Raw genomic sequence first — 13,781 nt, 5'->3', positions numbered from 1 at the left:
ACCAATAGGCATTAAATAAAAAAAATAAAAATTAAGTACTGTATTTCAGTTTGATAAGGAAATGTAACCATAGGTTTATTGTCTTCATAATGTTGGCCTTTATCATACCTTTTCCATAGAATAGATTTGAAAAGTTTAGAAAGGTAAAGGAAGACATAATCAATACTAATAAGTAATAAATAAAAATAAAGGTAAATTATTATGAGATAGATAAAAATTATTATGAAATAGATCTTTCCAATGAAGAGCAAGTATGGACACATTCACTTACAGAAAGTGGTATTAACCTTCCATTGCGAATGGGTACTTATCGGGTATAAAATAGATTTGCTTCTCTTTGTTCCTATGAACATAATTGGTTTATTATTAGTAACAGGATAAACTACAAACAAAATAAACAATAGTTCACATTTGCTCCGAGATAATCCCTTGAAAGGGGGAAATCCATGGCATAGTCTTTTCCAATGCAATTAGGTCAGATAGTATCTATTTGTATTTGATAAAGGGGTATTTCCATGGGTTTATCATGGCATCGTGTTCATACCATCATATTGAATGATCCCAGTTGGTTGCTTTTTGTCCATATAAATGCATAAAATTTTGGTTGCTAGTTGGGCTAGTTTGATGGCTCTATATGAGTTAGCCATTTTTATCTCTCTGATCCCGTTCTTGATCCAATGTGGAGACAAGATATGTTCGTTATTCCCATTATGACTCATTTAGGAATAACCACTTCATGGGGTGGTTGGAGTATCATGGGGTAACTATAACGAATCTGGGTATTTGGAGTTACGAAGGCGTGGCTAGGGTACATATTGTATTTTTCGGCTTGTGTTTTTGAGTATCTATTTGGTATTGGGTGTATTGGGATCTAGAAATATTTTGTGATGAACATATAGGAAAACCCTCTTTGGATTTGCCCAAGATCTTTGGAAGTCATTTATTTCTCTTGGGGGTGGCTTGCTTTGGTTTTGGTGCATTTCATGTAATAGGCTTGTGTGGTCCTGGAATATTAGTTTCCGATCCTTTTGGATTAATTGGAAAAGTTTAATCTGTAAATCTAGCTTTGGGTGTGGAGGGTTTTGATCTTTTTGTTTTGGGGGTATATATTGCAACAGGAACACTAGGCATATTAGTAGTCCCATTCCATCTTAGTGTTTGTCCACCCCAACGTCTATACAAAGAATTACAACAACAACAACAACAACAAAACCAAGCCTTAGTCCCACTAAGTGGGGTCGGCTATATGAATCCTTTTCCGCCAATTTATGCGATCATGGACCATTTCTTTTGATAGATTCAAAGATATTAAATCCTTACTCGCTATCTCCTCCCAAGTTATTTTAGGTCTACCCCTACCCCTTCTACTGCCCCCCACAGTAACTAAGTCACTTTCTCACAGGTGCACTATAAGGCCTACGTTACAAGTGTCCATACCATCTGAGTCGTCCTTCCCTTATCTTATCTTCTATAGGAGCTACGCCTAACTTACCACGAATATGTTCATTCCTTAATTTATCTTTCAATGTTATACTACTTATCCATCTAAGCATCCTCATCTCGGCAACTTTTACTTTTTGGATATTATGTTTTTTCGTTGCACAACATTCTGATCCATATAGCATAGCTGGTCTTATAGTTGTCCTATAAAACTTCCCTTTCAATTTTAAGGGTATTCTACGATCACATAGAACACTTGAAGAACTTCTCCATTTTACCCAACCTGCTTTAACTCTATGCATTACATCATCTTCAATTTCTCCTTCAGCTTGCATAATAGATCCAAGGTATCGAAATCTACAAGTGCTATTTTTTCATCATCATCAAGTTTAACTTTGTCTCCAATATTCCTCCTATCATTACTAAAATTACATTTCATATATTCTGTTTTATTTCTACTTATCTTAAAGCCTCTAGATTCCAAAGCTTCTCTCCATAATTCTAACTCGGCCTCTACTCCATACCTAGTTTCGTCAATTAATACAATATCATCTGCAAACAACATACACCATGGAACCTCCTTTTGAATACTCTTAGTCAATTGGTCCATCACTAAAGCAAAAAGATAAGGACTCAAAGCAGATCCTTGATGTACACCTATGGTAATTGGAAATTCTCTAGTTTCTCCATCTATAGTCTTTACACTAGTCATTACTCCATCGTACATATCCTTAGTGACATTGGTATACCTACAACATACACCCTTTTTTTTCTAAAACCCACCATAGAACTTCCCTAGGTATCCTATTATATGCTTTCTCAAGGTAAATAAATATCATATGCAAGTCCCTCTTCTTTTTCCTAAACTTTTCCATTAATCTTCTTAAAAGATAAATAGCTTTTGTGGTAGATCTCCTAGGCATAAAACCAAATTGATTTTCTGAGATCTTCGTTTCTAACCTTAATCTTTGTTCAACTACTCTTTCCCATAGTTTCATCGTATGACTTATAAGTTTAATTCCACGATAGTTATTACAATTTTGAATATCTCCTTTATTTTTGTATATAGGTATTAAAGTGCTTTTCCTCCATTCATCTGGCATTTTCTTAGTTTTTCTTAGTCTTTGTATATACAAAGAATTACGTATGGGAAATATTGAAACCGTCCTTTCTAGTAGTATGGTTGTTGTCTTTTTTGTAATTTTTTTTTTTTTTTGTTGTTGGAGCTATGTGGTATGGTTCAGTAACTACTCCAATCGAATTATTTGGTCCCACTTGTTATCGATGGGATCAAGGATGCTTCCAATAAGAAATGTATCGTAGAGTCGGTGTTGAGCCAACCAAAAATCAAAGTTTATTAGAAGCTTGGTCTAAAATTCCTGAAAAATTAGCTTTTTATGATTACATTGTCAATTATTTGGCAAAAGGGGGATTATTTAGAGCAAGCTCAATGGACAATGGGGATGGAATATCTTTTAGATGGTTAGAACACCCTATCTTTAGAAATAAAGAGAGGTGCGGACTTTTTGTACACTGTATGCCTATTTTCTCTAAAACATTTCCAATTGTTTTGGTAGACAGAGACGGAATTGTTAGAGCTTATGTTCCTTTTAGAAGGGCAAAATTGAAATATAGTGTTGAACAAGTAGGTGTGACTGTTGAGTTCTATGGTGGCAAAATCAATGGAGTTAGTTATAGTGATCTTGCGACAGTGAAAAAATATGCTAGATGTGCTCAATTGGGTGAAAATTTTGAATTAGATCATGCTACTTTGAAACCCAATGGGGTTTTTTGTAGCAGTCCAAGGGGTTGGTTTACGTTTGGACAGGCTTCGTTTGCTCTGCCCTTTTTCTTCAGACATATTTGGCGTGGTGCTAGAACCTTGTTTAGAGATATTTTTGCTCTTATTGATCTGGATTTGGATGCTCAAGTGGAATTTGACACATTCCAAAAACTTGGGGATCCAACTACAAGAAAACAAGTAGTATAAGACAACATTTCTCTTGCATCTATTGTATCTATTTTCTTTGGGCGATTTGACATTGGGTACCAATACTAGGGAAATCTTGATTTGACATAGATACTGAATGCATTAACTGTAACCGTATAAAATTTTAACATCTGCTTTAGCTTCGCATCTGTTTGTAGCTAATATTTGTCTGTCTGTTGTTCAGGCATGTATATCCTCATAGTCTTAAGTGCTTAAATTGAACTTATTGGGATGTGTTTTGATAGTAAATTAAAGGAATTCCAGATGTTATCAAATGTCTAATTTAGGAAATTTTAAAATAATCATTTTAGAATGAAGTTGGTTTAGTTGTTAAATCAGGGATGCTAAACTATGTGTGTTTTTTTTTTAATTAATTTATTGCAATTGCAGGCTGACTTTTGAAACTGCTCTCAAACTTCGTGGTGGTCCCTCTGTAGTTTTTGCCCATTCGATGGGTAATAATGTCTTTCGTTATTTTCTGGAGTGGTTAAAGCTGGAAATTGCTCCAAAAAAATATATCCAATGGTTAGACGAACATATTCATGCTTATTTTGCTGTTGGTATGCTTGCTTTTCCTGAAACTCATTTACCTTCAAAGTGAAATTATTCGGGATGACTATTTATTTTGACTTTCTCTGCTTAATTTCAGGAGCCCCTTTTCTTGGTTCAACTGAGGCAGTTACAGCAACATTTTCTGGACGCACGTTTGGTCTTCCTCTTTCTGAGGTTCCTTGTCTTGTACCTATTCCTCATTTCTTTTTAGATATTGCTTCTGTTCCAAGTCAAGTTCAGATAACACTCTCTAATGAAAAGAAACCTTAGAATGCTGTATGAAAAATAATGATGGATAAAGAAAGCTTCTGAAATTTGTCTTGTTACTCATAGCTTTTTTCATTCAAATTTAGGCCACATTAAATGCCTTTTACAGTTTAGGTGTATTTCCTAGAGTTCAAAATCAATGAAGGGCATCTACAAAATAGCTTGGCAGGGGGTGCATGATGTTCATGAGCCACTGAATTGTAAAAAGTGGCAGATCTTGTTGATGATAAAATAAAAGAAAGTGCTAAAAATCCGTGTAAAAAACTAACTGCTCGATACAGAATGGGTAGCTTGGCAAGATCAATTTGTTGAATTTTGGAAGCCTTAGTTAAAATTGCAGGTTCCCCATCAAGGATGGGTGATTTTGTTCTATAGGAGAAGGAAAGTGCCTATGGTAGTTTAGGAATAATGATTAGTTGCTTATTCTGTTTATTTTATTTAGGAATTTGTCATGAATTTGTTTCCTAAATAACCCTAGTTTTGTCAAGACAGAAATCCTATATAGGCACATCTACTGCACTGTTTTTAATTATAGCGGAATTTTAGAGTATTTTGTGTCTTTTGGTGATTCTTTGCAACAGTAACCTATTTTTTTCCTCTCTCTTTTTCTCTCCTCTTTAAGAGTGTGCGTGTCAAATTGGTACCAGGGTTCAAACCACCAAGCCATTGGCTCTAATCTCTACCTTTCTTGTTCTCTCATTCTTTTTTCTCTTCACTGTGCACAGCTAGAGTTGTTCGTGCCATAATCACCAACCACTGAACTCAATTGACTGAGAGTCTGAGACCATGTTGGTCAACCCCTCCTTGTTGTCTTACCACCAGTTGCCACCACACGTGCCTCATGCTTGCCTAGAAAGTCTCTAGTGCAGCTGCCACATAATGCCCTTGAGCTCCCAGTGTCATAGAATGTAGCCCGCCATTAAGCTCAGGGTCATAGACAGTACCCTCTCGCCCCCCTCCCCCTACCCAAAAAAAGAAAAAGAAAAAAGAAAAGGCTCGCTGCTCTCACATGGTTATGTGTGTGAACCACTTTGTCAGCATGTGTGAGCTACTCTCAGGTGCATACACTGATGCACTTGATGTTCCAGACAATCATGAGCGGCTCCCATGCTGGTTTTGAATGCTCTCGAGCTAGATCTAGTCTGAATTGGAATTGCTTCCCATTATTGTGGTCTGCCTGCAACCTGACCCAATCTGAACCCGATACCCAGCCCTGGTCTGTCCCATTCCAGGGTCCCTCATCTATTTTTATAGTTTTGAGTTTCTCATTTTTAGTTTGAAAGTAAAAAAAAGGAACAAAAACCAAAAGGCAGCAAGCAAAAAAGAAGAGGAAATGTTGTTATACCTTTACAGTATCTGTCTACTATGTGTGAAGTTGCTACAATAAAAGAGAAAGAAATGTTGATTTTGGAAAATAAAGTGGACACCTCAATTGTGACATTGGAGAAGAGGTATGTTGCTACTTAAGCAAAAAGCTTATAGATGAGAGCACAATTCCTGAATTTGGTTCTGCTAGTTTTCATTTGACTGTAGGCTCCTACCTGGCAACTGGTTATTGAGGAGGTTCCACTATTAGCACCAACCATCAGCCCATTTATAGGAAGATCATAGGCTAAAGCTAAGTGAAGTTGATAAAAGTGCCAAGCTAGGTTGATGATAGCAGGTCAGAGACATTCCTTGACAGCTGGTATGGATTGATTGAAGAGTGGAAGCTGTATTTTGTAGAATCAAGCTAAATAGGACAACTTGAGTTTGACGTGTGGAGCATTAGAAAACACACTACCACTATCACACCGTAATAAGACATGAAAAATGTTATGGCCCAATACTTTTTCCTAGAAATTAGAAGCACTGTGTTCATCTAAAATTTGTTTGCTTGGTACAGTATGTCTGTTGAAGAGTACCCTGCTAGGCTACAGCTTGGTGGGAAGACTTGATTCATCTGAATTTCCGTGTAACCAACTTGTCACGTTTGCTATGTATTCGTGGGCATGGTTTTAAATCGGGGTAGCAGGTAGCTTAACATAACGGTAACGGGTGTAATGGGAAGCAGGAGTAGCGGATGTTACATAACGGGAAGCGGGTGTAATGGCCGTGAATTTTTTTGAAACATGCACAACCTTGTGCATATTAGCGTACTTGAATGTTTTAAGCTTTTAGCCCTTCTTAGAAAGAGTTTTAGTGTATTTTGGGTCCTTTAGTTCTAGTTAAGTTATTTGGCAAGGGCAACAAGTATACATTTGTTTTAAACCACCATTGATAGAAAAATTACGTGTGTGTGTGTGTGTGTATTTATACTTCTCATTGTTTTTATCTGTGATAAATTCTTATGTGTGCTAAATTAATTAATAAAACAAAATACATTATACACTCCTTTAATCTATTAGACACATAAGGCATACAAATAATACAAATATAAAATAGCTAGAAAATAAAGAAGGTTGAAGTTGAAAAATATAGAACATAAATATCACATTACTAATATTATCAAAATAAAATATTTTCCTAACAAGTTAGTTTTTTCAAATTGTTAATTAATGCATCCATTGTGAGTATTTAAAGAAATAGTAATTTGTATCATTGTCATACTCATTATAACTTTTCCTCCTCTTGTCACTTGGTATATTGAGAATGATATATGGAAAAAGTAAAAAATAAAATAATTTTTTGGTGTAACAGTCCTGTAGCGGTTACGTAACGGTCGTAGTGGCCTTTACGTAACGGTCGCGGTCCATAACGGCTGCTACGGCCGTGATTTTTCTTCCCACTGATTTCGCGGTGTGTAACAGTATTGGCAACCCAAAAAACTGTTTCGTAACGGCGTTACGTAACGGTCGTGGCCTTTATTTAAAACCATGTTTGTGGGGTTGAGCTTGCTGATTTCTTTTTCCTTACATGCTAGACAATTTATTACCATGGCGGATGCAATTGAAGCAGCTGACTAGATGGAAAACGAACTGTGGAAGAGGATTTTTCATGGAGGAATATGACGACACTTTTTTTAGGTAAGCCAACGCAAGCATCAAGTAAGTTATTGAGTTTCTAGCAAGCTGTTTCCTAGTGTTTATCATTCATCTCAGGCAAGTAGCAAAATTTTAGGACTGGGTGTTTAATTGCTAAGGATATGGTCATCCCTCCTTTAAATTTCATGCTAAGATGGTAGATATGGTTGACAAAGATGCTCAAAGGAGGATAAAGAGGCCCTACTTGAAGAGTTGCCCTTAACAGAGAGGACGTTGATCGTGGAAGTAACAAGTTTTGAATGCCTAGAAGAATTGGTGGGTATTATTTTGTGTCTTATGGCAACTACTTGGAAAAGTTGGTACTTGGCTTATTCATATAGGTAAAAATTTTTAGTCCAAAGTTAAGTGGAGGACAGATTTGTTTGTTGGTGAACTATGCTTGGAGCTGCACTAATGTAATATTTGATGATTTGGTAAAGAAGCTGGGATTGGGGGTTGAGCCAGATCATGAACTGTCTTAATTGGCATGGATCACCATACAAAATTGAAAGTTGATAAACCATGTCCAGTCATGTTCACCAATGGGAGCCTTAAAGAGACACTATGGCATGAATCAACATGCTGGCACTTCTCCCTTGTTTGAAATGCCCTAAAAAAGTGCTTATTGTATAGAGTACTTAAAATATGTACTTCTCCAAAAAAAAGTAGCCTTTGGCTTGCACAAACACAAAATTGAAAGTTGATAAACCCATGTCTAGTCATGTTCACCATTGGGAGCGTTAAAGAGACACTATGGCATGGATCAACATGCAAGCACTTGTTTGAAATGTTTTTTAAAAAAGTGCTTATTGTATAAAATACTTAAAATAAGTACTTCTCCAAAAAAGTAGCGTTTGTCTTGCACAAAATAAGCTATTATTGGAAGAAGTACTTCTCAATAAGTACTGTTGGGGAAGTAACCTAAGATTACTATTTGAAGTAGTCACTGTTCATGGATGGTGGCAAACTCGTAAATTTTAAGAACTTATGGGTGAAAAGGTCATTTTACTTTTTTTTTTTGATCGGTAAATGATAAATTATATTGATCGAATGGAATATGTACAGAAAACTCTGGGCATACGCCGAGAGAGGGGGAAACAAGTCCCCAACACAATTGCTAAGCAATACAATCAAAAAGCCAGCCAAAAGGCCACCTACATCAAGAATAAAGGAGACCTGGTTCCTACTCAAAGTAACACAAAAGTTACACAAAAACCTGGGCATTCCCAAGGGCACAGAGGCCAATCCAAAAAGATACATTCAAGAACAAATGGGAAAAGAACAGCTAAATGAGTGCCCTTGTTCCTTTTCTTACTCGTCGTAGGTGTAGTCAAGGCTAGTACAATCTGTCCCTGCACCTTCTTCCCAATTTCGGTTTGGCTACCCTCTCCATGATTCAGGTCCCTCCTAGTGCAAACAAGAGGAGCTTTTACAGAAAATCCTTTATCAGAATCACTATCCATTGCAGGAGCTTTACCTGGCTGAATGCTCCGAACCATAGCTACCTTAGTGACTTCAGATTCACCAAACATCTCTCCCTGCCCATGTAAGTCTTTACCTTGGATAGTCATCTCATGGCATTGCAGGAAGGAAAGTCAACAGGAATGACATTTGCTTGTTCTTCATTCATCTTGCTCTGTACATGTTCATTAGCAGTACAGTTCTCCTCAACATGGCCCAGACTCGAACAAATTTTGCAGAAACTGGGCATCTGCTCATAAATAACCTCCTGAGAAATTACCTGTTCATTAGGAAGCATGATACAGGCCGTGCCTTGGTGCGATGGCAAGTGCCTCCGCCTTGGTACGAGTGGTCTCGGGTTTGAGACTTGGGAGCGGCCTCTCCAAAAATGGGGGTAAGGCTTGCTGACATCCACCTCTCCCAGACCCCACTCAAAGTGGGAGCCTTGTGGACTGGGTACGGCCGACCTTTTTATTAGGAAGCATGATCTTGACGGAGCCTTTAATCTCTTTGGCAACATCTATCTCAACCAAAACTCTAGCATAAGATAATCTCTCCATATTAGTGGTGATTTTTTTTGACGCACAAGGGCCTTCCCAACTATGAACAAATCTTTCCCAAAGCATATGGAGACCAAAATTCAAGGGGCAGATCTTTAAGCTTAATCCAAATTGGACAAATATTAAAACTCTCTTTCTCAAATTGGAAAAGGTTTGGAATCCTTTTGAGCATAAGAAGCCGTCCATATGCATGATAAGGGCCAACTTGTAGCACATGGATCAATTCCTCCTCTTTTCCCAGTTTGAAAACAATCCAACCACTCTCATGGTGAAATATTTCAATCTTTACCTGGGAACTTACCCACGAAGCGACCAACCAAGCAGTTCTTCCATTGTTCAACAGCGTGTGCTAAATCTTCAGCTTCAAACAGCTCCTACACCATCTGAAACAAAACTAGGGATAGCTCCACAGTTCTGTTTGTGCCCGTTCTTAGCAAATAAATCAGCCTATGGCACCTTCTTGTCCCTTTTCGTAAAGAACTTCTTTTGCTCCTTTGTGGGATTATGTCGAACACCTTGAGTGCAGGTAGTGTTATCATCTTCCTTTGCAGTCCGTTGCAGTACATCACCTTCGAAGTAATGCCCAGAATCTTTAACTGCCCATCGTTGCCTACCTTTCCCATGAATGCCCCCTTGAGACATTTAATCGAGCATCTTGAGTGCAATCTCTAGCATCAGCACTTGTATTTGCCCTTTGATCCCCATCTATCTCATGTATGTCCATTGAGACATATTGTCGAGCACCTTGCATGCAAGCTTCATCATCAACTGAGTTAACCGTAATTCGTGTACTCTTACCCACCAATCTAGCATACTCATCACAGTCGGAATCATCCTCCACCTCCGAAGACTTTCCATCCAACTGTTCTTCATTATTTCCACCATGAATCCTTTGAATCACCATTTTAGACCTCCTCTCAAACTCAGCCATAATCTTAAAATGCTTCTTTTTAACCCAATCATTCCGGATACCACCTTTAATTTCAATGAATTTCTGGGCATCTTCAATCTCCTCCTTCATCTTAGACTCCAGATTTGATTTCCTTGTGTGTTGTTCACAATCACCCTCCGGTTCTAGCTTCTTTGCCGAATTCTGTCTAGCCCTTGCATCGCCCTTTCCATCATTTGCGTTAGCTGCATTCTGTCGAACACCCGGAGGGCAAGCTTCAGAACCGGCCAGAGCAGATTCATCCCAATCAGCATCCTCCTTTGAGACATTCAGTCGAACACCCGGCACATTACCTCTGGTTCGACCTCCTACAGAATCATTGATTCCCGTCTCTTCATTTGATTCACCTTCAGGGTCATCATCCGAAGATGACACACACCCCTTTGAGATACCTGATTTTCCATTGCCCTCTTCATCGCTAAACGATTCACAATCACCATCAGATTCCTCATTCGTGTTGTCATCAGAATCGATTAAAGAATCACCGTTCGATTCTGCAACAGATTGTTCACAAACATCCTCATCCGTCCCTGTTTTGCTACTGTAAACTGTAGCTTTCCCCCTCTGTAACCCTTGAACGACATGAGCAGTCGTACCACTTTGGGTTTGTCGTAGATCTCGACCAGAAGGGCTCCGATGAGGGTTCCTCTTCACCTAGGCCGAACGATACCCCCCCTCTTCCTGTTCATTATTTGTTTCATCAGATTTTCGTAGGAAGGAAAACCGATTAGCAGCAGCAGTAATTCGCGCTACCTCCGCTCGAATCTGCTGCGCACTCTTCCTCACCCAAACCCCACGATTTCCACCGTGGTCTCTTATAAAATCCAGATTAGATTCCCGTTCACTCTTGATGAGCGAAGATTTCATCTTAGCTGTAGAGGTTACAAACTCAAAATCAAGATCAATCTCAAGAATGAAGCATTTCCCAACCCATCCCAAGCGTCCCTCCTAGAGAGGGAAGAGAGCTTCTCTTTCTGACTTGGGTCATTTTACTTTTTATTTATTCATTTATTTGTTTATTTTTAAATCTCTCCCTCTCCCAGTTTCTCATCTTCATCGATGCCGTGTGTGAGCCATTAGGGTCTGAAGCTTGCAGAATCTTCTTCCAAGCGTTCTTCTCTATCCTCTTTGGTTCCAATTTTAAAACCCCCGCTCCCCAAGACCCCCTTCCCATTTCATCTCCATTGTTGCACAAAAGCATATTGTCATCTTGCCTCCCCCTTTCCTGCACTGCTAACACCTCTTGCCTTCCTGTCCGTGCACCTCCATTGCTGGTTGTTGCTGGTCGAGCTACTCGACAGCTCTGTGTGGTGGTGATCAGTTCACTTCTCCACCTATATCCCTTTCTCGCCTCTCCCCCTCTCTGAAATTAAATAGAAAAATTTAATTAAGAATTTTAATTAACTTAAATATTGATTAAATTGTTAATTAAAAATAATTAAAATTTTAGATAAATACATTAATTAGAAAATATAAAGTAAGAATATTTTGTTTATTTAATGGTAATGCTATTAACATAACTTAAAATGTCAATTAACATAATTTAACATAATTAAAATTTTAATTAATTTTTTAATTATGCAATATTAAAAATTAAATTAAAACTCTAATTAACATAAATATTAATTAATTTTTTAATTAGAAAAATATTAAAATTTTAATTAGGAAATACTAATTAAAATGTTAACATAATTAATAGTTATATATTACTTTGTTATGTAATAATATATATTAATTATATGTTGAAATACAATAATATTATTTAAATGATAATAATATATATTCAGATGGTACTTATTATAAAAGTGGGTATCCACACTTAGTTTATAAGTACTTAATTAGTACTTATTTTTAGATAAAACCAAACAGTATTGATGACTTTTTGTATTCTTTCAGTTCAATACTTAATCAGTACTTTTCAAAGTACCTTTTTTTTTTTTTATAAAGAAAAGTTCTTTTTTGTAGATGCTTCCAAATGATTCCTTCAGTGATGGCAAGAAGTACATTTTCACTTTTATGCCAAATATGACAAGACATTGAAGTTGAAAACTCATGGGAATTGAGTTCTTTCAAGTGGGAGGAATGATGTAGAAGAGGTCGCCTTGCTTGATGATATTCATAGATTTGGAAGCCTAATGTGGAGATTGCGGGTCTCATGTCCAAGAAATGTTAATTTTGATCTAAAAGAAAATGTCCAAAGTAGTTTGGGAATAATAATTAGTTATTTTATTTTAACTAGGATTTGGGCTCAATTTTGTTTCCTAAGCTCGTAATTTTAGTTTATTAGGACTAAAGCCTACAAAATGAATATGGTTTGTTATTATTAGTTAGAATGGAGTCGTATTTCTAGAGATCAGGTAATTTGGATGAAAATGTAGTTTGAGGAAAGTAAGGTGAAGACGGTTGTGTTTAGGATGAAAAGGGATAATAAGGCTGTGGGTTTGGATGGATTTAGTATGACATTATTTTAGAAATTTTGGGATTTAATTGGGGGATCTGATGAAGATTGTAATGAGTTTCATTTTAATGTGATTTTGGGCAAGAGAATTAACTCAACATTTATCACTTTGGTGCGTAAGAAGAATGGGTCTCTTAAAGTTGCATGTTGCGGCCTATCAATCTAGTTACCCAGTGTATATAAGATCATTTCTGGAACATAGATTAAGTCTTGTGATAGGAGCCCAATTATTGAGGCTCAAAGTGCTTTTATGGGGGGGGGGGGGGGGGTAGGAAGTGTGTGGATGAATATATTTTAGTAGCTAATGAGGTAGTTCATGATGTTCATAGGAGAAAAGAGAGGGGGGACTATTTTTAAAGTGGATTTTGAAAGTTATGACCTAGTAAGTTGGAATAAGGTTGGTTTTTGGTGAGAGATGGTGTGCTTGAATGAGGGGGTGGTTGTCTAATGCCTCTTTTTCAACCACTATTAATGGAGAACCTAAATTGTGATACAGGGTTTTTTTTGGGGGGGGGGGGTATGCAAGGGGATCCATTTTCTTCTTTTTTGTTTGTTTTTGTGGTGGATATTTTGAGTAGATTGGTTCATAGGGCTATAGATAGAGGGCTTGGAGAGGGATTGAGGTGGGTTGTGGTGCCTCAAATTCAATTTGTGGATGACACTATATTTTCTTAGACCATTATAGGGAGTCCCTTTTAAAGTGCTTACCATTTTACAACTACTTTGAGAAAAATAAATTTGAGGAAGAGATGAGGAGGGGGGGGGGGGGGGTGTAGGAAGAGTGTGGATGAATATATTTTAGTAGCTAATGAGGTAGTTCATGATGTTCATAGGAGGAAAGAGAGGGGGACTATTTTTAAAGTGGATTTTGAAAGTTATGACCGAGTAGTTGGAATAAGGTTGGTTTTTGGTGAGAGATGGTGTGCTTGGATGAGGGGGTGGTTGTCTAATGCCTCTCTTTCAACCACTATTAATGGAGAACCTAAATTGTGTGATAAAGGGTTTTTTTTTTTTTTTGGGGGGGGGGGGGGGGGTTATGCAAGGGGATCCATTTTCTTCTTTTTTGTTTGTTTTTGTGGTGGATATTTTGAGTAGATTGGTT

General features: G+C 37.4%; 1 protein-coding gene and 1 pseudogene across 7 annotated transcripts in view; both read left to right on the top strand.

Annotated features, from left to right (window-relative positions):
- LOC131155781 (phospholipid--sterol O-acyltransferase) overlaps positions 1 to 13,781 on the top strand; it is an 85,868-nt gene that overhangs the window by 7,718 nt on the left and 64,369 nt on the right. For all 7 annotated transcript variants that reach the window (XR_009136898.1, XR_009136894.1, XR_009136895.1 and 4 more), the window contains exons 4-5: positions 3,821 to 3,990; positions 4,080 to 4,156. Coding sequence is in view for 1 of the 7 variants with exons in the window: in XM_058109179.1 (XP_057965162.1) it covers positions 3,821 to 3,990; positions 4,080 to 4,156 (247 nt within the window). In the remaining 6 variants the exon portion in view is untranslated. The remainder of the gene's footprint in view (positions 1 to 3,820; positions 3,991 to 4,079; positions 4,157 to 13,781) is intronic.
- Positions 513 to 3,430, top strand: LOC131155782 (photosystem II CP47 reaction center protein-like; annotated as a pseudogene).

The sequence above is a fragment of the Malania oleifera genome, chromosome 5 (assembly GCF_029873635.1).
Source record: "Malania oleifera isolate guangnan ecotype guangnan chromosome 5, ASM2987363v1, whole genome shotgun sequence".
Classification (NCBI taxonomy): Eukaryota; Viridiplantae; Streptophyta; class Magnoliopsida; order Santalales; family Ximeniaceae; genus Malania; species Malania oleifera.
Note: the sequence above shows the minus strand (reverse complement) of the source record. Positions and strands in the feature narration are given on the sequence as shown.